The sequence below is a fragment of the Gorilla gorilla genome, chromosome 1 (assembly GCF_029281585.2).
Source record: "Gorilla gorilla gorilla isolate KB3781 chromosome 1, NHGRI_mGorGor1-v2.1_pri, whole genome shotgun sequence".
Taxonomy (NCBI): domain Eukaryota; kingdom Metazoa; phylum Chordata; class Mammalia; order Primates; family Hominidae; genus Gorilla; species Gorilla gorilla.
The window spans coordinates 127,460,525-127,477,008 of NC_073224.2; the positions used below are offsets into that span (position 1 = coordinate 127,460,525).

Here is a 16,484-nt window from a genome sequence, read left to right on the forward strand (position 1 = left end):
CCAATAAGTTAGAATTTTTCCAAAGTGTCATCACTACGGAAGAGAAAACAAATAGAAAAATATCAAACAAAAAACGAACAAAAGAACACAGGATCAGGATCCCGTTATCAGAGCACAGGCCTCTTGTGCCAAGTTATACACCCCAGGCCCAGATTAACTCATAGATGTTTCTGGACATGCTGGCCCTTGACTCATGTTCTCTCCCCTAATCCAGTCAGGTAGAAAATGTCAGTGCTAGGACAGGTTGTGGGAGTTGAGTAGTTACCTATGAGGAGACAGCACAGAGAGGGGCGGTGCCTTGCCAGTGGGCATACTGTGTTTTGGGGGCAGAGCTGGACTGAGCCATTTCTCCACACCCCAGGCTGCATGCTTGGTTCTGTGCCTGCTGTTCCCTGTGCTGTCTGGCCTCGGGGCAGTACATGGTTTTCAACTTCTTTTAGCTGCCTGAATTCCCTACTCCTGGGTATTGAGCTCCTGGTGCTGGGAGAGGCATATAAGAAGGTGGGAGAGTTTTGGAAATCTGCCTTCCTTTCCTCCAGCCACATCTGCCAGGCCCACCACAGGGCACCAAGCTTGCAAGGGGCCTTGTAGGAGGTTGTGATTCTGTGGATAGAGTTCTTTGCCTTACCCCTGGTCTCCCTACAGATTCACCACTATGTTGTCCACATTTGCCAACCGTGAAAAGTTTATTGCTTCAGTTATATCCCTTCTGAGGACACATGACTTTGATGGTCTTGACCTTTTCTTCTTATATCCTGGACTAAGAGGCAGCCCCATGCATGACCGGTGGACTTTTCTCTTCTTAATTGAAGTAAGTCTGGTCTAGAAGCGCCAGAATCCAGAAATGATTCTACTTGTATATATCTGGGCTTATGGCAGGAGAAGAGCATAAGTCCAGGGCCGGGGGCAGAAGAGGGTGACAGAATGTTCTTTTACTGTGAACCCCTGGAGGGTAATACCTGTAACTCCCTGAGGTTGCTCTTTTCTCTGCACCTGGGGCTTGCTCCAGTCCTCCAGCCTAAGGGATGTCTTCTCTCTGCAGCTCCCTGCACTCCCTCAGGCAGTGTCTGTCTGAATTCTGTGCTCCTGAGCCTGCTTGCCACCCCACGATTGATTAAATCATTCACCACATCAGCCCTCATCTGCCTGTCTCATGAGCCTGTGGCATGGCCCATGTCCAACTCACCTTCGTGTCCCAGAGCCTGGCTCAGGAGCTCAGTAAATGCTTCCTAGATGACACTCCCCCAAGGCCCCGCCTCTCTGTTTGTCCAGTTCTCTGTGTCTTTCTGTCTTTCCTCTTAGGAGCTCCTGTTTGCCTTCCGGAAGGAGGCACTGCTCACCATGCGCCCGAGGCTGCTGCTGTCTGCTGCTGTTTCTGGGGTCCCACACATCGTCCAAACATCCTATGATGTGCGCTTTCTAGGAAGGTGAGTGGATATTGCTTTGGTGGGGCAGGACATTGGTGGGAAGCAGGTGTCTTGAGCTCAGAACCCCAGAGCTTCCCAAGCACTGTTTTTGAGCTCACCGTGTGCCTGCCCTGACGTCAGTGCAAGTTTGGGGCTGGACTGAGGAGCATGGGTGGGGACAAGGGCTAGTTCCATTATACCCTGAGGGTTTCTTTAGACCTCAGAGGGAGGTGATGTAATATCTGCCCACAACAATGTTAGCACGGGTAGAGTCTTCTGCATAGCCTATTGCTGGGTCTCACGAGGAGAGATTCCCAGGGGCATCTCCTCTTTCTACCTAGAGTATATCTGTAGACATACGCTATGCAGCGGATGCTGGCATCAGAGACAGATGAATTAATAATCACTGTCACAAAAACAAAAATAGGAATGCCCAGTCACATCCAGTATTCAGAGCAGTTCTTCATGCAAAAGTTAAAAAGCTAGACAAAGAGCAGCACATAAATCTTTTTGGACATGTCATCTCTAGGTATATTTTCTAGAATTTTGAGAATCAAGTATTTACAGAAGAGGAAACTGAGGCAGATGCAGACCAAAACAGAAATGGGATGTTCCTGTGTGTGAGTGTGCTAGAGAATTGTTTCAATGTGGGAGGAGGGTGAGAGACACAGGGGACATGGAGTGTGTTAGTGTTGATCTTTTAGCCAGACAGGATTGAGAGAGTCCTGCCTTCACCCAACTGGGCAACATTAGGCAAATTAGTTAACCTATCTGAGTTTCAATTTCTTCAACTTTAAAATGGAGATAGTTACACTACTTAGGGAATTAGCCAGATTAAAATTAAATTAGATAATCAGTGTAAACCCTTATCCCTGTGACCTGGTAATGATGAACGCTTTCTAGAGGAGGTGGGTTTCAATGGCTCCTGGAATTGTAGAAAGACAAGCTATGGAACAGACTGCTTTTACTCATGACCATTTGTGCAGATGCCTGTTAGCATTTATATCAGGCCTGAGTGTATTTTCTCTCATCTAACTCCTGCCTACCTCCACAGGTACTCTCAGGATGCATAGCTCCTCATATACAGCTGTTCCTAACCAGCTGTTTGTTCCAGTGGCAGGTGGATAGCACAGCCTGGGCAGGCCCCACAGGCAGAAGGAGCAGGGAAGCTCTGGTGACCAATGTCTAGCTAGTTAGCTAGACAGTGCTGTGATGCTCTGACTTGAAAATCTGGCTAGCCCAGTCTTTATATCTCTTCCTCCTGCCCCTTACAGACTCCTGGATTTCATCAATGTCTTGTCTTACGACTTACATGGAAGTTGGGAAAGGTTCACAGGACATAATAGCCCCCTCTTCTCTCTGCCTGAAGACCCCAAATCTTCGGTAAGGAAAGGAAAGATCTCAGGTGGTCCAGACATCTGCCCCCCTGAGCTCAGGCCATTGGCTCTTAGTAACAAGGAGGAGTCTGGATTCTTCTTACCTGCAGGCATATGCTATGAATTATTGGAGAAAGCTTGGGGCACCCTCAGAGAAGCTCATCATGGGGATCCCCACCTATGGACGTACCTTTCGCCTCCTCAAAGCTTCTAAGAATGGGTTGCAGGCCAGAGCGATCGGACCAGCATCTCCAGGGAAGTACACCAAGCAAGAAGGCTTCTTGGCTTATTTTGAGGTGATGGGAATATCAGTCTCTGTCTAGCAGTTAGGACTCTCCCACCCCCAGCTGGAGCAAAGGCCAGGACAAGGGGCAATGGCAAGGGTGAGAGCTGTAGACAGGGCAAAGAGGTGGTCTATTAGTACAAGAGAAACCCACTCTCTGGGATATTTTCTTTTTCTTTGAGGTAAGTTATTTGAGTCCTTTGTAAGGGACGAAGGACTTGGTGGAATCTGGATGGAAGGGTTTGATTGCACCCCAAAAATGATCTTATATGCTATACAGGTAAACCCTGACTTTCTGTATGGCCTAAATAAAAATCATTAATATTTGCAATATATATAATTTCAAACATAGGCAAAATTAAAAGAATAGTATAGCCTCTGTACCTCCCCCACATACTACTCACTCAGCTTCAATCATTAATAATTCATGGCCAATTTTGTCTCATCTCTGCTGACTCCCTCCCTCCCTACTACTAGATGATTTTGAAGCAATTCCAAGATATTATCTACTACAGGTTCTTTCTCTCCACTCCAGCTCTACCCTCTTCATCTTCATCTCAACCAAGCTTGCTATTGGGTGGCGGAAAGAGACATGTTTCCAAGGGAATGTAACCACCAGAGGTGGCAATACGAGCCACATAAGTGTGTGGCTGTAGTGACCTGGAAAGGTCTTATGGAGCAGGTAGAGTTTGAGCAGAGTTTGAAGCACAGGAAAATCCTGATGGACAGGAATGACTAGACGGGAAGGACTTCCCAGGTAGAGGACAGCAGGTACAGAGGGACAGGGTGAGTACTTTAGGCAGTAGTGGAGGTGCTGCAAGTCTCTCCAATCTCTGCTCTGCGCTGGATGTATGAGGGTGTTTTTCTGCTAACCCAGTGAAGCATTTTTATGAGTGCTGGCATAGTTGAAACAATGTTCTTGAAGGGCAAAGAAGCTCTGATAGACAGACCCTTTGAAGCACCAAAGGAAAAAAGGAGTGGCTTAGACATTAACTTCTGCAGCACAGCTTGCATACCTCTACTTTTTTGCAGCATATAGTTTTTAGCACAATGCTGGGCACCCAGTGGACACTTAAATGCTTAATTATTTGTAGCAACCTAGTTCTCCCTGCCTTCAAGAACTTTAAATCTACTAGAAGTTCAGGTGCTAGTTTGAGAACTACCTATATGGGGCAGTCTGTGCTGGGATCTAATGAACAGGAGAGACTTGTTTATGAAAACACTTTGAATGAGATACAGATTTGGTCAAGGATCATGTATGTTACTCTTACTATTTTGGTACTGGCATTATACCCCTGGCTTGGTTTCTTAAGGATGTCATCCACTCTTTGGTTCCCTTTTTTCCATCATGGACAGTAGAGGGAGGAACGGGTAACAGTAGGAATTTATTCAAAATAGAGAGGAACTCATTTGTGAGTGGCCTCTCCATTCTCTCTTTGGTTTACCTTCTTCTCATTCGCTGGTTAGGGATTCTTGGATTCTTTATCCTTGGGCAAGGAACAACTGTCTCCTGGTGCTTATCTCCATGGCACTTCCCAGAACTAACCTGGTGGTCCTCTTGGCAGATTTGTTCTTTTGTCTGGGGAGCGAAGAAGCACTGGATTGATTATCAGTATGTCCCGTATGCCAACAAGGGGAAAGAGTGGGTTGGCTATGACAATGCCATCAGCTTCAGTTACAAGGTGAGACCCTGGCTCTTTCGTGTTCCAGCACATGATTTCCTACCGGCTTCCATGGGGCCCTTATTTGTACAATGCATGTATGTGTATTGGGTGGAGGGTGAAAGGTGAGGATGATTAGACCAGGGGTTTCAGGCATGCCTACATTTTAGTTCTAACTGGGGCTTTATAATCCCATCTGTTCCAAGTCTCTATTCTGAAGAGAAAGAATCTAGGTTCTGAGGGAATAAATAGCTCTCTCAGTTCTTACAGCTTTTCGATGATCTTTTTGGTCTCTTCCTTTCCATTTGGACCAGCTAATTTCATAGCAGATAAATACCAACACAAAGTAGATCATGGTAAGTGCTCTGTAAATATTACTTACACGTAGCAGAAATGAGGAAGTCTGGGAGGGCTTCCTGAGGGAGGTGAGCATGAGTAGGAGAAGATTATGACATTGGGGAAAGGCTCAGTGGTGTAGAAAGCTTATAGCAGATTCAAAGAAGAATTTGGGTGAAGCAGAGGTTTTTATAAAGGGACTTGAATGCTAGTAAAGGTGTTCAGTCTTCATCCTGTGGACATTTTAAGGCAAAATCAGGTTTCTACAGGTGGATGACCTTTAATTTTCAAACTTTTAGAGCCAAACTATGACCACCACCCTCCCTTCATGTAAGTGGTATTTTATGAAGTTGAATCTGGCAGGTTTTTATACTGAACTAAAAGACAACTGACATGCTCCAGTAGTTCCTAAACCTGCCTCTGTTTTGGAATCACCTGAGAGACTGGATACATGTAGAAATCATGGTTCCACTCCTCAATATTCAGTAGGTCTTAGAAAAACTTTGGAAACTATTTTAGAATGCCTCCATATATGATCCTTCCAAATGCTAAGTTGGCATTTTGGGAGCTCTGGGGGTGGACACAGAGGTGTCCAAGCATGAGATAATGAGGGTCTGGACTAGGGTAGTTGGAAGGAGCAGCAGTTTAAAGGTGAGAAATTGTCGGAGTGTGGCAACTGCTTGGATATTGAGACTTAAATAGAGAGAATTCACAGTTCTCCTGTTAACGGTGATGCAGAAATGGCAGGTGTCGGCAGTTTTTTGGGGGAAGTTTGTGTGGGAAGCACCAGAGAGGAAGGCACTCATGAAGATTCACTGCGTAGCTCCTCTGTGCGTTAACACTGGGTGAGGCCTGCTGGGGAGGAGAGAGATAAAAGAGCATGGCTTCTCCCCTCTGGGATCTTGCTCTGTGGTTTGGGAATGGGAAGACACAAACAGGAAAGATTAATGACTCAATGGATTTACCCAATTGGATGGAGTTAAGTCTATGACCCATAGGACATCAGAGAGGGGATTGATCCCTTGTGTTTGGGGAGGCCCTGGGATGAGCAGCAGAGGGTGGTCTTGCTTTGAGGTGCAGTTACTGTAACTTGCAGAACTAGGTGAGGGGACATGAAGCCAGGTTGGGGATGGTTAAGGGATTTTGACATAGAATATCAGAGCTAAAAGAGACCTTGGGGATTATTGTTGGGAGATAATTATACCCTGGATTTCTCAGAGTTCCTGCACAGTTTGAGGATTCTGGGCAAAGGAAGCAGACAAGCTTTACTAAAAATAGAGAGCTGCTTTCCTCTTTCCCCCAGAGCCATTTGCTTACCTTCAATGATTGTGAAAGTCCCCTTCCCAGGGAGGACTTGTTTACATTCCAGGTTCTCTCCTCTCTCTGGAAGGGAGGAGGGCCACATATGTCAACCATTCTATATAAGCTCTGAGTCTCATAATTTCAGAGTTCTTCTCTGTAGCGCAGACCCCACTGCATATGCAGGTGAATTGAACATCTGACCTTCATCACGTTGTCCTTGGGACATGGAAACTGACTCAAGGTGCTATTCTGGCTATCTTGTTTTGTTTTTTTTTCTGTGAGTAATAAATATTCTGTCCTCTGATCCAGAGGTCTGGGGTGTTGGGGTATGTGAGTATGTGTGTGTGTGTGTGCGTGCATGTGTGTGTGTGTATACACACAAAACTGGCAGACTAATTTGTTAGCTTGTAAGTAGCATAAAAGTCTCAGAAACTTCACAGTTTCAGACTTAATGATTGGATTCCTCCTTCCTCTTATTTTACATTTGGGGAAAGTCAACTCCTGAAAGGAGCCAATTGACTTGGCTAAGGCACACAGCTATTTGGACCTGATAGATTCTGTCTTTTCCATCAGACTTGACAGAGAGCGCTGGCAAGGTAATAATAAAACCTGGACTTGAATCTAAGCTCTGCCGTTTAGTTGTAGTGGAGATTTTAAAAAGTGTGGATGAAAGCCTTTATTTTCTCATCTGTGAGAAGAATATAATATTTTGTGCTCTACTGTATTTTATAGCATCACTGTGAGATAAGGAAATGAATTTTAAACAGTAGAGCAATATCTACAGTTTAATAGGATAATAATGGTGATTAGTGAGGTGGGGAACCCAGAGGGTTAGTAGCTAACTTTTATTGAAGATTCACTATGTGCCAGGTATTGATCCAAATATCTTACGCATGGGAACTCTTTAGGAAAACTTATGTAGCATTCCTATGTAACACGAAACATAAGATTTACCATTTTAACCATTTTAAAGTCTGAAATTCAGTTGCATTAAATACATTCATGTTGTTGTGCAATTATCACCACCATCCATCTCCAGAACTTTTTCATCTTCTCAAATGGAAACCCTGTGCCCATTAAACAGTAACTTCCCCTTCCTCTTTCCCACATCCCCTGGCAACCACCATTCTATTTTCTGTTTCTGTGAATTTGACTACTCTAGGTACCACACATAAATGGAGTCATACAGTGTTTCTTATTTGGTGCCTGGCTTATTTCACTTAGCATAGTGTCTTCACGCTTCATCCATATCGTATGTAGTATGTGCATGTAAGAATCTTTTGGGTCTAAACATGTTGGACATGTTATTATCCTCTTTTTTTTTCACAAATGAGGCAGTTAAGACACATAAGGGTTACATAACTTCTTCAAGATCCCGTAGCTAATAAACAGTAAAAGCTAGATTCAAATGCTGGCTACACTCCTAACCACCCAGCTACATTGCTTCCTGAGGGACTATCTTCAGTTTTTTGCCATTGTACCCAGTCTAGAGACTGACAAGTACAGCAGGTTGACTTACTGTTACTTTTACAGGCATGGTTTATAAGGCGAGAGCATTTTGGGGGGGCCATGGTGTGGACATTGGACATGGATGACGTCAGGGGCACTTTCTGTGGCACTGGCCCTTTTCCCCTTGTCTACGTATTGAATGATATCCTGGTGCGGGCTGGTAAGTAGCTGTGACCTAGAAGCTGGGGTTGGAAGTTGCATAACCCGGCACTGGGTGAGTCCCTTCTGCTAGATCTAAATGCCTTGGTGAGGCAACATGACATTGAGGGGAGAGAAAAAGCTTTGCCAGGCCAATATGTTTTCCAGTCTTTGTTGGGATACTTGGCCCTTATTTGACCTCTTTGAGCTTCCTTTGTTCTATCTAAAATGGGAATAATCTGTATACTCATGACATTATCATAAGAACTAAGTGAGCTATGGAATGAAAATTCTCATAGTTAGCACTCAATATATGTTATTTATTTCTCTCTTTCTCTTACTGTCATGGGCAAGGGCTGAGGGAATTAGGTTTCTTTTGATATCTCTTTTTGATAGTAGAGGCTACCCTGGCAATTAGGAAATGGAAGCTAGCATGCAAGAGGTGAAGCATCCTTACAGATGGTTTATAATCTTCATTTTATGGGTAATGCGACTGGAGCTCAGTCAGGTCAAGTCTTTAGGTGGGCCCCAGTCCCATTGTTCACAGCATGCTGTCTCTAGCCTCCTTGCCCCTGGCTTTGTTCCTGGTGCCTCCTACAACATAGAGACATAAGAAGCTTCTCCTTGAGCATTCATCAAGTAATTATTTAGAATTAGGCCTCGAGGGCAAGGTTTTGCTGATGATGCAATCAGAGATGTCAAAGTGAGGGCTTAAGCACAAGGAATGGGTGGGCTCCTTTCTGGGGTCATTCATGGAAAATGTAGCAAATCCACTGAGTGCCTGTGGGTGTCCGGGACCTGTGAACATGCGGGGTCTGGAGCAAGGCTTCTATGTGGTGGGATTTCATCTATGTCCTCAAGTGGGTATAGTATGAAATCTTACACTTCTGCATTTTTGGAGCAGGTACTTCAGCCCTGGATTGGTTCTAGTTCTGCCAGTCATTAATAGGATGAGAATGAAGTGGTAGGAATCTCATTCTTTTCTGTTGATTTTCTCTAGAGTTCAGTTCAACTTCTTTACCACAATTTTGGCTGTCATCTGCTGTGAATTCTTCAAGCACTGACCCTGAAAGGCTGGCTGTGACCACGGCATGGACCACTGATAGTAAGATTTTGCCCCCAGGAGGAGAGGCTGGGGTCACTGAGATCCACGGAAAGTGTGAAAATATGACTATAACCCCTAGAAGTACAACTGTGACCCCTACAAAGGAAACTGTATCCCTTGGAAAGCACACTGTAGCTCTAGGAGAGAAGACTGAGATCACTGGGGCAACGACCATGACTTCTGTGGGTCATCAGTCCATGACCCCTGGAGAGAAGGCCCTGACCCCTGTGGGTCATCAATCTGTGACCACTGGACAGAAGACCCTGACCTCTGTGGGTTATCAGTCTGTGACCCCTGGGGAAAAGACCCTGACCCCTGTGGGTCATCAGTCTGTGACCCCTGTGAGTCATCAGTCTGTGAGCCCTGGAGGAACGACTATGACCCCTGTCCATTTTCAGACTGAGACCCTTAGACAGAATACAGTGGCCCCTAGAAGGAAGGCTGTGGCCCGTGAAAAGGTGACTGTCCCCTCCAGAAACATATCAGTCACCTCTGAAGGGCAGACTATGCCTTTAAGAGGGGAGAATTTGACTTCTGAGGTGGGCACTCACCCCAGGATGGGTAACTTGGGTCTTCAGATGGAAGCTGAAAACAGGATGATGCTGTCCTCCAGCCCTGTCATCCAGCTCCCGGAACACACTCCTCTAGCTTTTGACAACCGCTTTGTTCCCATCTATGGAAACCATTCCTCTGTCAACTCAGTAACCCCTCAAACAAGTCCTCTTTCTCTAAAAAAAGAAATCCCAGAAAACTCTGCTGTGGATCAAGAAGCCTAAGCCCCTCTGGTGTCAGAAACCAGGGAAAACCCTTGTCTTTTCTTCTAAGTGACATGTTGGAAGCCTCCTCATCCCGGGGCAAAGCAGGCATCAAAACCAAAATAGGCCAATCTCTTTTCCATTAAATAAACTGTAAACACAAGAACCCACCGAGTTCTCTGAGATTCTTTTCTTGAATTGAACTCTGCAATTCAGTTGTCAACTTCTTCCTTTCAAGGTCATTTTCCCCACTGCTATTTTTGGAAAGAGGGAGTTTGTGTCTAGTCTACAATGATGCTATCCTGTGTGGATTATGTGCTTCCTTCTTTGCTATGAGCAACTGCTCACCTCACTGTTGGTTGGAGCCAGAATCTCTTCTAGAACAGTTTCCACCATCCTCAAGGGGAGCTGAGATGGGGAGGGGGAAGTTGAGTCTTCCAATTATATTCTCTCCTTGGTAAAATCCTTGTTTTCCCTGAAAAAACAACCCCATCTATTCTCTCCTCAAGAAGTGTTTGAGGAAAAGGTATAAAAAAGGTACTTTAAAAATTATTTTCTTATAGTATTACCTTCACACTTTTGCTAGGTCTCCTCTAGAAACACCAGTTCTCACACATTAAATCTTTAATCCACCCAGGGAACATTTTCCTAGGCATGACTGTCCCTCATAAGTTGCTATAGACACCAGATCAATTTCTAGCCCTCCAGTTCTAGGAGCTAGTGCTACACAGAGTGGGTGACATACCTATTATTATGTTACTTTTTCTTTTGGAAGTGTAGCCTCCAAGTCTTTAAGCTGGAGTCTGAAATTAAAATGTCCATAGGACCAGGCACCTGCCATAATGATTGAAGCATGTGAAAGCACATGGCCATTTGCTTAACAGAACCTAGGTCACATATGAAACCCTTTTGCCTTGACAAAAAAATTAGCTGGGCATGATGGCTCATGCCTGTAGTCTCAGCTACTTGGGAGGCTAAAGTGGGAGGATCCCCTGAGCCCTGGAGATTGAGGCTGCATTGAGCCACGATGGTGCCACTGCACTCCAGCCTGGGTGACAAAGCAAGACCCTGTCTCAAAATAAATAAATAAATAAATAAATATTTCTGATGAATCTGAGTTGTTTTTCTGTCCCATCTTCTGCATGCACTTTATTCAAGGGCAACTTGCCTTCCAGTTTCTAATTTATCTATTTTTTTTCTTATTTATAAGCTTCCTTGAACTTATCTCTTAGGTATACAATGATTGGGTCTTCTGTCTTTATCATCGAATCCAAAGCATAGATCAATGGGTGGTCAAGATTCTTGCCTCTATTTATGACAGCTGTTAGTTGCAGATAATGGAATCCACTAAAGCTAATTTAAGAAAAAAGACATTAGATGGTATTAGAGTTTCTGGGAGGGTCAGGAAACCAAGACGGGATACTACACATCTGGAAACAACATGTCCAGGAGATATGGATGACTCACTTTTTAAGACATACTGTTAAAGGTCTCAGCTTTTACCCTACTTGCAACCTAACAACCTAGCCTTTTGCCGTGTGTGTATGCACACTACAAAAAAACAAGACCTGTGGGTCAGAGACACGGGAATGTATTAATAATAGGAAAAGCCAGATCAAAATCTTTTGCCAGTTCCACAAGCTACAAGGGAGATGGAATGAGGACCAAACTGTGCCTGCACATTCAGTGGGTGCATTTCAAGAGAGAAACCCAAAATTAAGAAACTATGATGTTATATATAAGGCTGCTGATGACTAGCCCATTTTTCCCCTCTTCTTCCTCGTCCAGAGATAGAGATTTATCTGCAGTTTTCAAGGCTATTTCCTATTTGAATATCCTTGAAAAGATAGTCCAAGATGTGCAGAAAGGCCAGATTCATGGAGAATACCTTGGGACTATTCTAGCAGTAATCCCACTGCTGTCACTGCCTGCAGCTCAGCATCCGTGATGTTGGAGACTAGATACTAGAATCTCTACCTCAGCTTTTTCAGAAGAGCTGGTCTCCCCTATACATTAATTACCTTTATTCTATAATTCACCTAAGTTTCCTATAGGCACATTTGCTTAGCAGAACCTAAGTCACAGATGAAATCTTTACTTCAGGGAATCTGGGAATTCTAGGTTTAGCTTGCTAGCCTATATCACAGGAAAGCACACTGGAGGGGGTTAGAATGAGTACTGAGTTAGGCAATGTTACAGCTGTAAGGATCACTCTGGGGGTATGCAACATACATACATACATACATATTAATTATTCTTCTCATACTTGAGTATCCTAACAACAATTGCAAAAAGCGCTCTTACCTAATATAATGCAAAAATTCATCCTCTCAATGAAAATGTGGTAGTGATGGGGGCAACTAAAAATGGAATACGAACAGTAACAAATGAACTCTACTTAACAACAACAATGTAACTGCACTGAAGAGGTTAGGAAAGAAAAGTACTAACCTTGGTAATTTTAACTTTGGAAAATAGGATTTTGAATTTATATGGAAAGGCTAAAGACAAAAAACTATACACAAATACTGTACTCTAGTTAGTAAGTTTATTTCTTACCGGTGTACACATTAGCAATTCTTTTTTTTTTAAAAAAAAAACCTTTATTTTAGGTTCATGGGCAGGTGTGAAGGTTTGTTACACAAGGTAAACTTGTGTCACAAGGGTTTGTTGTACAGATTATTTCATCAGCCAGGTATTAAGCCCAGTACCTAATAGTTACCTTTTTCCCCTCCTCCCACTTCTTCCACCCTCCACCCTCAAGAAAACCTCAGTTTCTGTTGTTCCCTTCTTTGTGTTTATGAGTGCTCATCATTTAGCTCCCACTTATAAGTGAGAACATGTGGTCTGGTATTTGTTTATCTGTTCCTGCATTAGTTAGCTAAGGATAATCGCCTCCAGCTCCATCCATGCTCCCACAAAATACATGATCTTGTTTTTTTGTTTGTTTTTGTTTTTTGTTTTTTGAGACAGAGTCTAGCTCTGTCGCCCAGGCTGGAGTGCAGTGGCGCGATCTGGGCTCACTGCAAGCTCCGCCTCCCGGGTTCACGCCATTCTCCTGCCTCATCCTCCCAAGTAGCTGGGACTACAGGCACGTGCCACCAAGCCCGGCTAATTTTTTGTATTTTTTAGTAGAGACGGGGTTTCACCATGTTAGCCAGGACGGTCTCGATCTCCTGACCTCGTGATCCACCCACCTCGGCCTCCCAAAGTGCTGGGATTACAGGTGTGAGCCACCCCGCCCGGCCGATCTTGTTTTTTTTTATGGCTGCATAATATTCCATGGTGTGTATATACCACATTTTCTTTATCCAGTTTGTCACTGATGCGCATTTAGGTTGATTCCATGTCTTTGCTATTGTGAATAGTGTTGCAGTGAACATTCACCTGCATGTGTGCTGTATCCTTTTTTTTTTTTTTTTTTTTTTTTTTGTCTGAGGCAGGGTGTCACTCTGTCGCCCAGGCTGGAATGCAGTGGCACAATCATGGCTCACTGCAGCCTTGACCTCCCCAGGCTCAGGTGATGGTCCCATCTCAGCTTCCCTGGTAGCTGGGAAAACAGGCATGCACCACCACACCCGAACAATTTTTGTATTTTTGGTAGAGACAGGGATTGGCTATGTTGCCCAGGCTGATCTCAAAGTGCTGGGATTATAGCTGAGAGCTGCTGTACCTGGCCACATGTGTCTTTATGGTAGAGTGATTTCTATTCCTCTGGGTATATACCCAGTAACGGGATTGCTGGGTTAAATGGTAGTTCTGCTTTTAGCTCTTTGAGGAATAGCCATACTGTTTTCCATATTGGTTGAACCAATTTACACTCCCATCAACAGTGTATAAGTGTTCCCTTTTCTCTGCAACCTCGCCAGCATCTGTTATTTGTTGACAGATACTGACTGTCAACAAATAGCCATTCTGACTGGTGTGAGATGGTATCTCATTCTGGTTTTGATTTGCATTTCTCTGATGACCAGTGATGTTGAGTTTTTTTTTCATATGCTTATCGGCCACATGTATGTGTTCTTTTGAAAAGTGTCTGTTCATGTCCTTTGCCCACTTTTTGAAGGGGTTGTTTGTTTTTCTCTTGTAAATTTGTTTAAGTTCCTTATAGATGCTGGCTCTTAGATCTTTGTCAGAGGCATAGTTTGTAAATATTTTCTCCCATTCTGTAAGTTGTCTGTTTACTCTGTTGATAGTTTCCTTTGCTGTGCAGAAGCTCTTAAGTTTAATTAGATCCCACTTGTCAACTTTTCCTTTTGTTGTGATTGTTTTTGGCAACTTTGTCATGAAATCTTTGCCCATTCCTATGTCCAGGATGATATTGCCCAGGTGTCTTCCAGAGTTTTTATAGTTTTTGGTTTTACATTTAAGTCTTTAATCCATTTTGAGTTGGTTTTTGTATATGGTGTAAGGAAGGGGTCCAGTTTCAATCTTCTGCATATGGCTAGCCAGTTCTCCCAGCACCTTTTATTGAATAGGGGAGTAATTTCTCGTTTGTTTTTACCAGCTTTGTTGAAGATCAACTGGTCATAGGCGTGCATTCTTATTTCTGGGCTCCCTACTCTGTTCCACTGGTCTATGTACCTGTTTCTGTACCAGTACAATGCTGTTTGGTTACTGTAGTCCTGTAGTATAGTTTAAAGTTGGGTGATGTCTCTAGCTTTGTTCTTTTTGCTAAGGATTGCCTTGGCTATTCGGGCTCTGTTTTCGTTCCATATGAATTTTAAAATAGTTTTTTCTAGTTCTACGAAGAATGTTGTTCGTAGTTTGATAGGAATAGCATTGAATCTGTAAATTGCTTTGGGCAGCATGGCCATTTTAATGATATTGATTCTTCCTATCCACGAGCATGGGATATTATTCCATTTGTTTGTGTCTTCTCTGATATCTTTGAGCAGTGTTTTGTAATTCTCATTGTAGAGATCTTTCACCTTCCTGGTTAGCTGTATCCCTAAGTATTCTATCCTTTTTGTGGCAATTGTAATTCCCAAATTAAAAAGGGATTGCCTTTCTAATTTGGCTCTTGGCTTGGCTGTTGGTGTATAGGAATGCTAGTTATTTTTGTACATTGATTTTGTATTCTGAAATTTTGCTGAAGTTGTTTATCAGCTGAAGGAGCTTTTAGGCTGAGACTATGGGTTTTTTTAGATATAGTATCATGTGGGCTGCAAACAGAGATAGTTTGACTTTCTCTCTTCCTATTTACATGTCATTTTTTTTCTTTCTCTTGCCTGATTACTCTGGCTAGGAACAATTCTTAAACTACCTCATGTATCTTCCAAAAGTAAGCAAGTAAATAAATGTCCTGTAGATAATGAGAGCTGTGTTTCTCACTGTCAGAGAAATAAGTTATAAATAGGGAAAGAGAAGAGGCTAGAATAAACCCTTTGGTATTGGAATTGAAGGTATTTCAGTATTTAATTATGGTTTTATTTAAATATATATTTAAAATATATATTACAATAATATATTTTAAAATATATTTAAAACCATGATTATATATCCATACGGAAATTGATATAAAATATGTATAACATATATTTCCCAGCTTTAACTGCTGAAAGGCCGTTGAAACAATTACAGTATTATAATAATATATTTATAAATATGTATTTAAAAATATATTTAAAACCATGATTACATATCCATACAGAAATTGATATAAAATATGTAAACATAAATGTATTTCCCAGCTTTAACTGCTGAGAGGCCCTTGAAGCAATTATATTCCAGTAGCAATAAGTATATATAGTGTCCAGATATTGGTTTTTAAATTCCATTCTTCAATAAAAGGGAACCAGGAGTCCCTGAAGAAATGGCTGATTCTTGGGCTGAGGCGGGGAAAGTAGAAGAAAAGACTGTAACATCTTATGGTTACAGAGAGTAGTAAAGAAGTGCTAAAAGAGATGGTTGAGCCATGTCAAAAGGATACAAGATCCACCTTGAAGGAGTTCCCAATGGCCAATCAAATCTGGGACAATTTGAGCAACAAAATAAATGATAAATATAATAATAAAATGAATTATAGTTCACAGAATAAAGTAAATATCAGGAGTCTATACTGTTGTCAATAAATAATTGAATAAATATATAATTAGGGAAGAAAGGGCAGCTTCCTTACAATAGAATGCCAGTTAATAAATGTAAAAGTGGTAGAAACAGAAAATCATGATTTGGCAAACACTACATAGTAATAATTGTTAGAGACAAGAAATATCATGGGATGTTAAAATTATTGTATAAAAATATGATAAGAAACAGGATATTTGCACAGTCTCAAAATATTCTGCTGCAAGATATTAATTATAAAGGGAAAATAGTAACTTTATAATGAATGAAGCAAGGCAGACACAATTTAAACCAAATGATCAAAGTTGACATTACTTTCTCATCAACAATGAGACATGTCAACATTATGTAACACCCAATGTACTGAGAAAGACACAATATCAGGTCTGTGATATTCTTTTCAAACATACATAACTTGAATTCAAACATAGAAAAACATCAGACATACCCAAATTGAGAAACATTCTAGAAAGATAACTGGCCAGTCCTCTTCAAATGTGTGCAGGCCATTAAAGACAGGAATTGTTCCAAGTTGGAGGAGACT

The 16,484-nt window shown here is 42.4% G+C and overlaps 1 protein-coding gene across 1 annotated transcript in view; it reads left to right on the forward strand.

The window, feature by feature from the left end:
* OVGP1 (oviductal glycoprotein 1) overlaps window positions 1–10,041 on the forward strand; it is a 14,578-nt gene extending 4,537 nt beyond the window's left edge. The window contains exons 5-11 of the mRNA XM_019017550.4: window positions 646–811; window positions 1,303–1,427; window positions 2,681–2,789; window positions 2,893–3,078; window positions 4,631–4,747; window positions 7,898–8,033; window positions 9,012–10,041. Coding sequence (XP_018873095.1) covers window positions 646–811; window positions 1,303–1,427; window positions 2,681–2,789; window positions 2,893–3,078; window positions 4,631–4,747; window positions 7,898–8,033; window positions 9,012–9,892 — 1,720 coding nt within the window. The 3' untranslated portion in view covers window positions 9,893–10,041. The remainder of the gene's footprint in view (window positions 1–645; window positions 812–1,302; window positions 1,428–2,680; window positions 2,790–2,892; window positions 3,079–4,630; window positions 4,748–7,897; window positions 8,034–9,011) is intronic.
* Window positions 10,042–16,484: the final 6,443 nt, after the last annotated feature.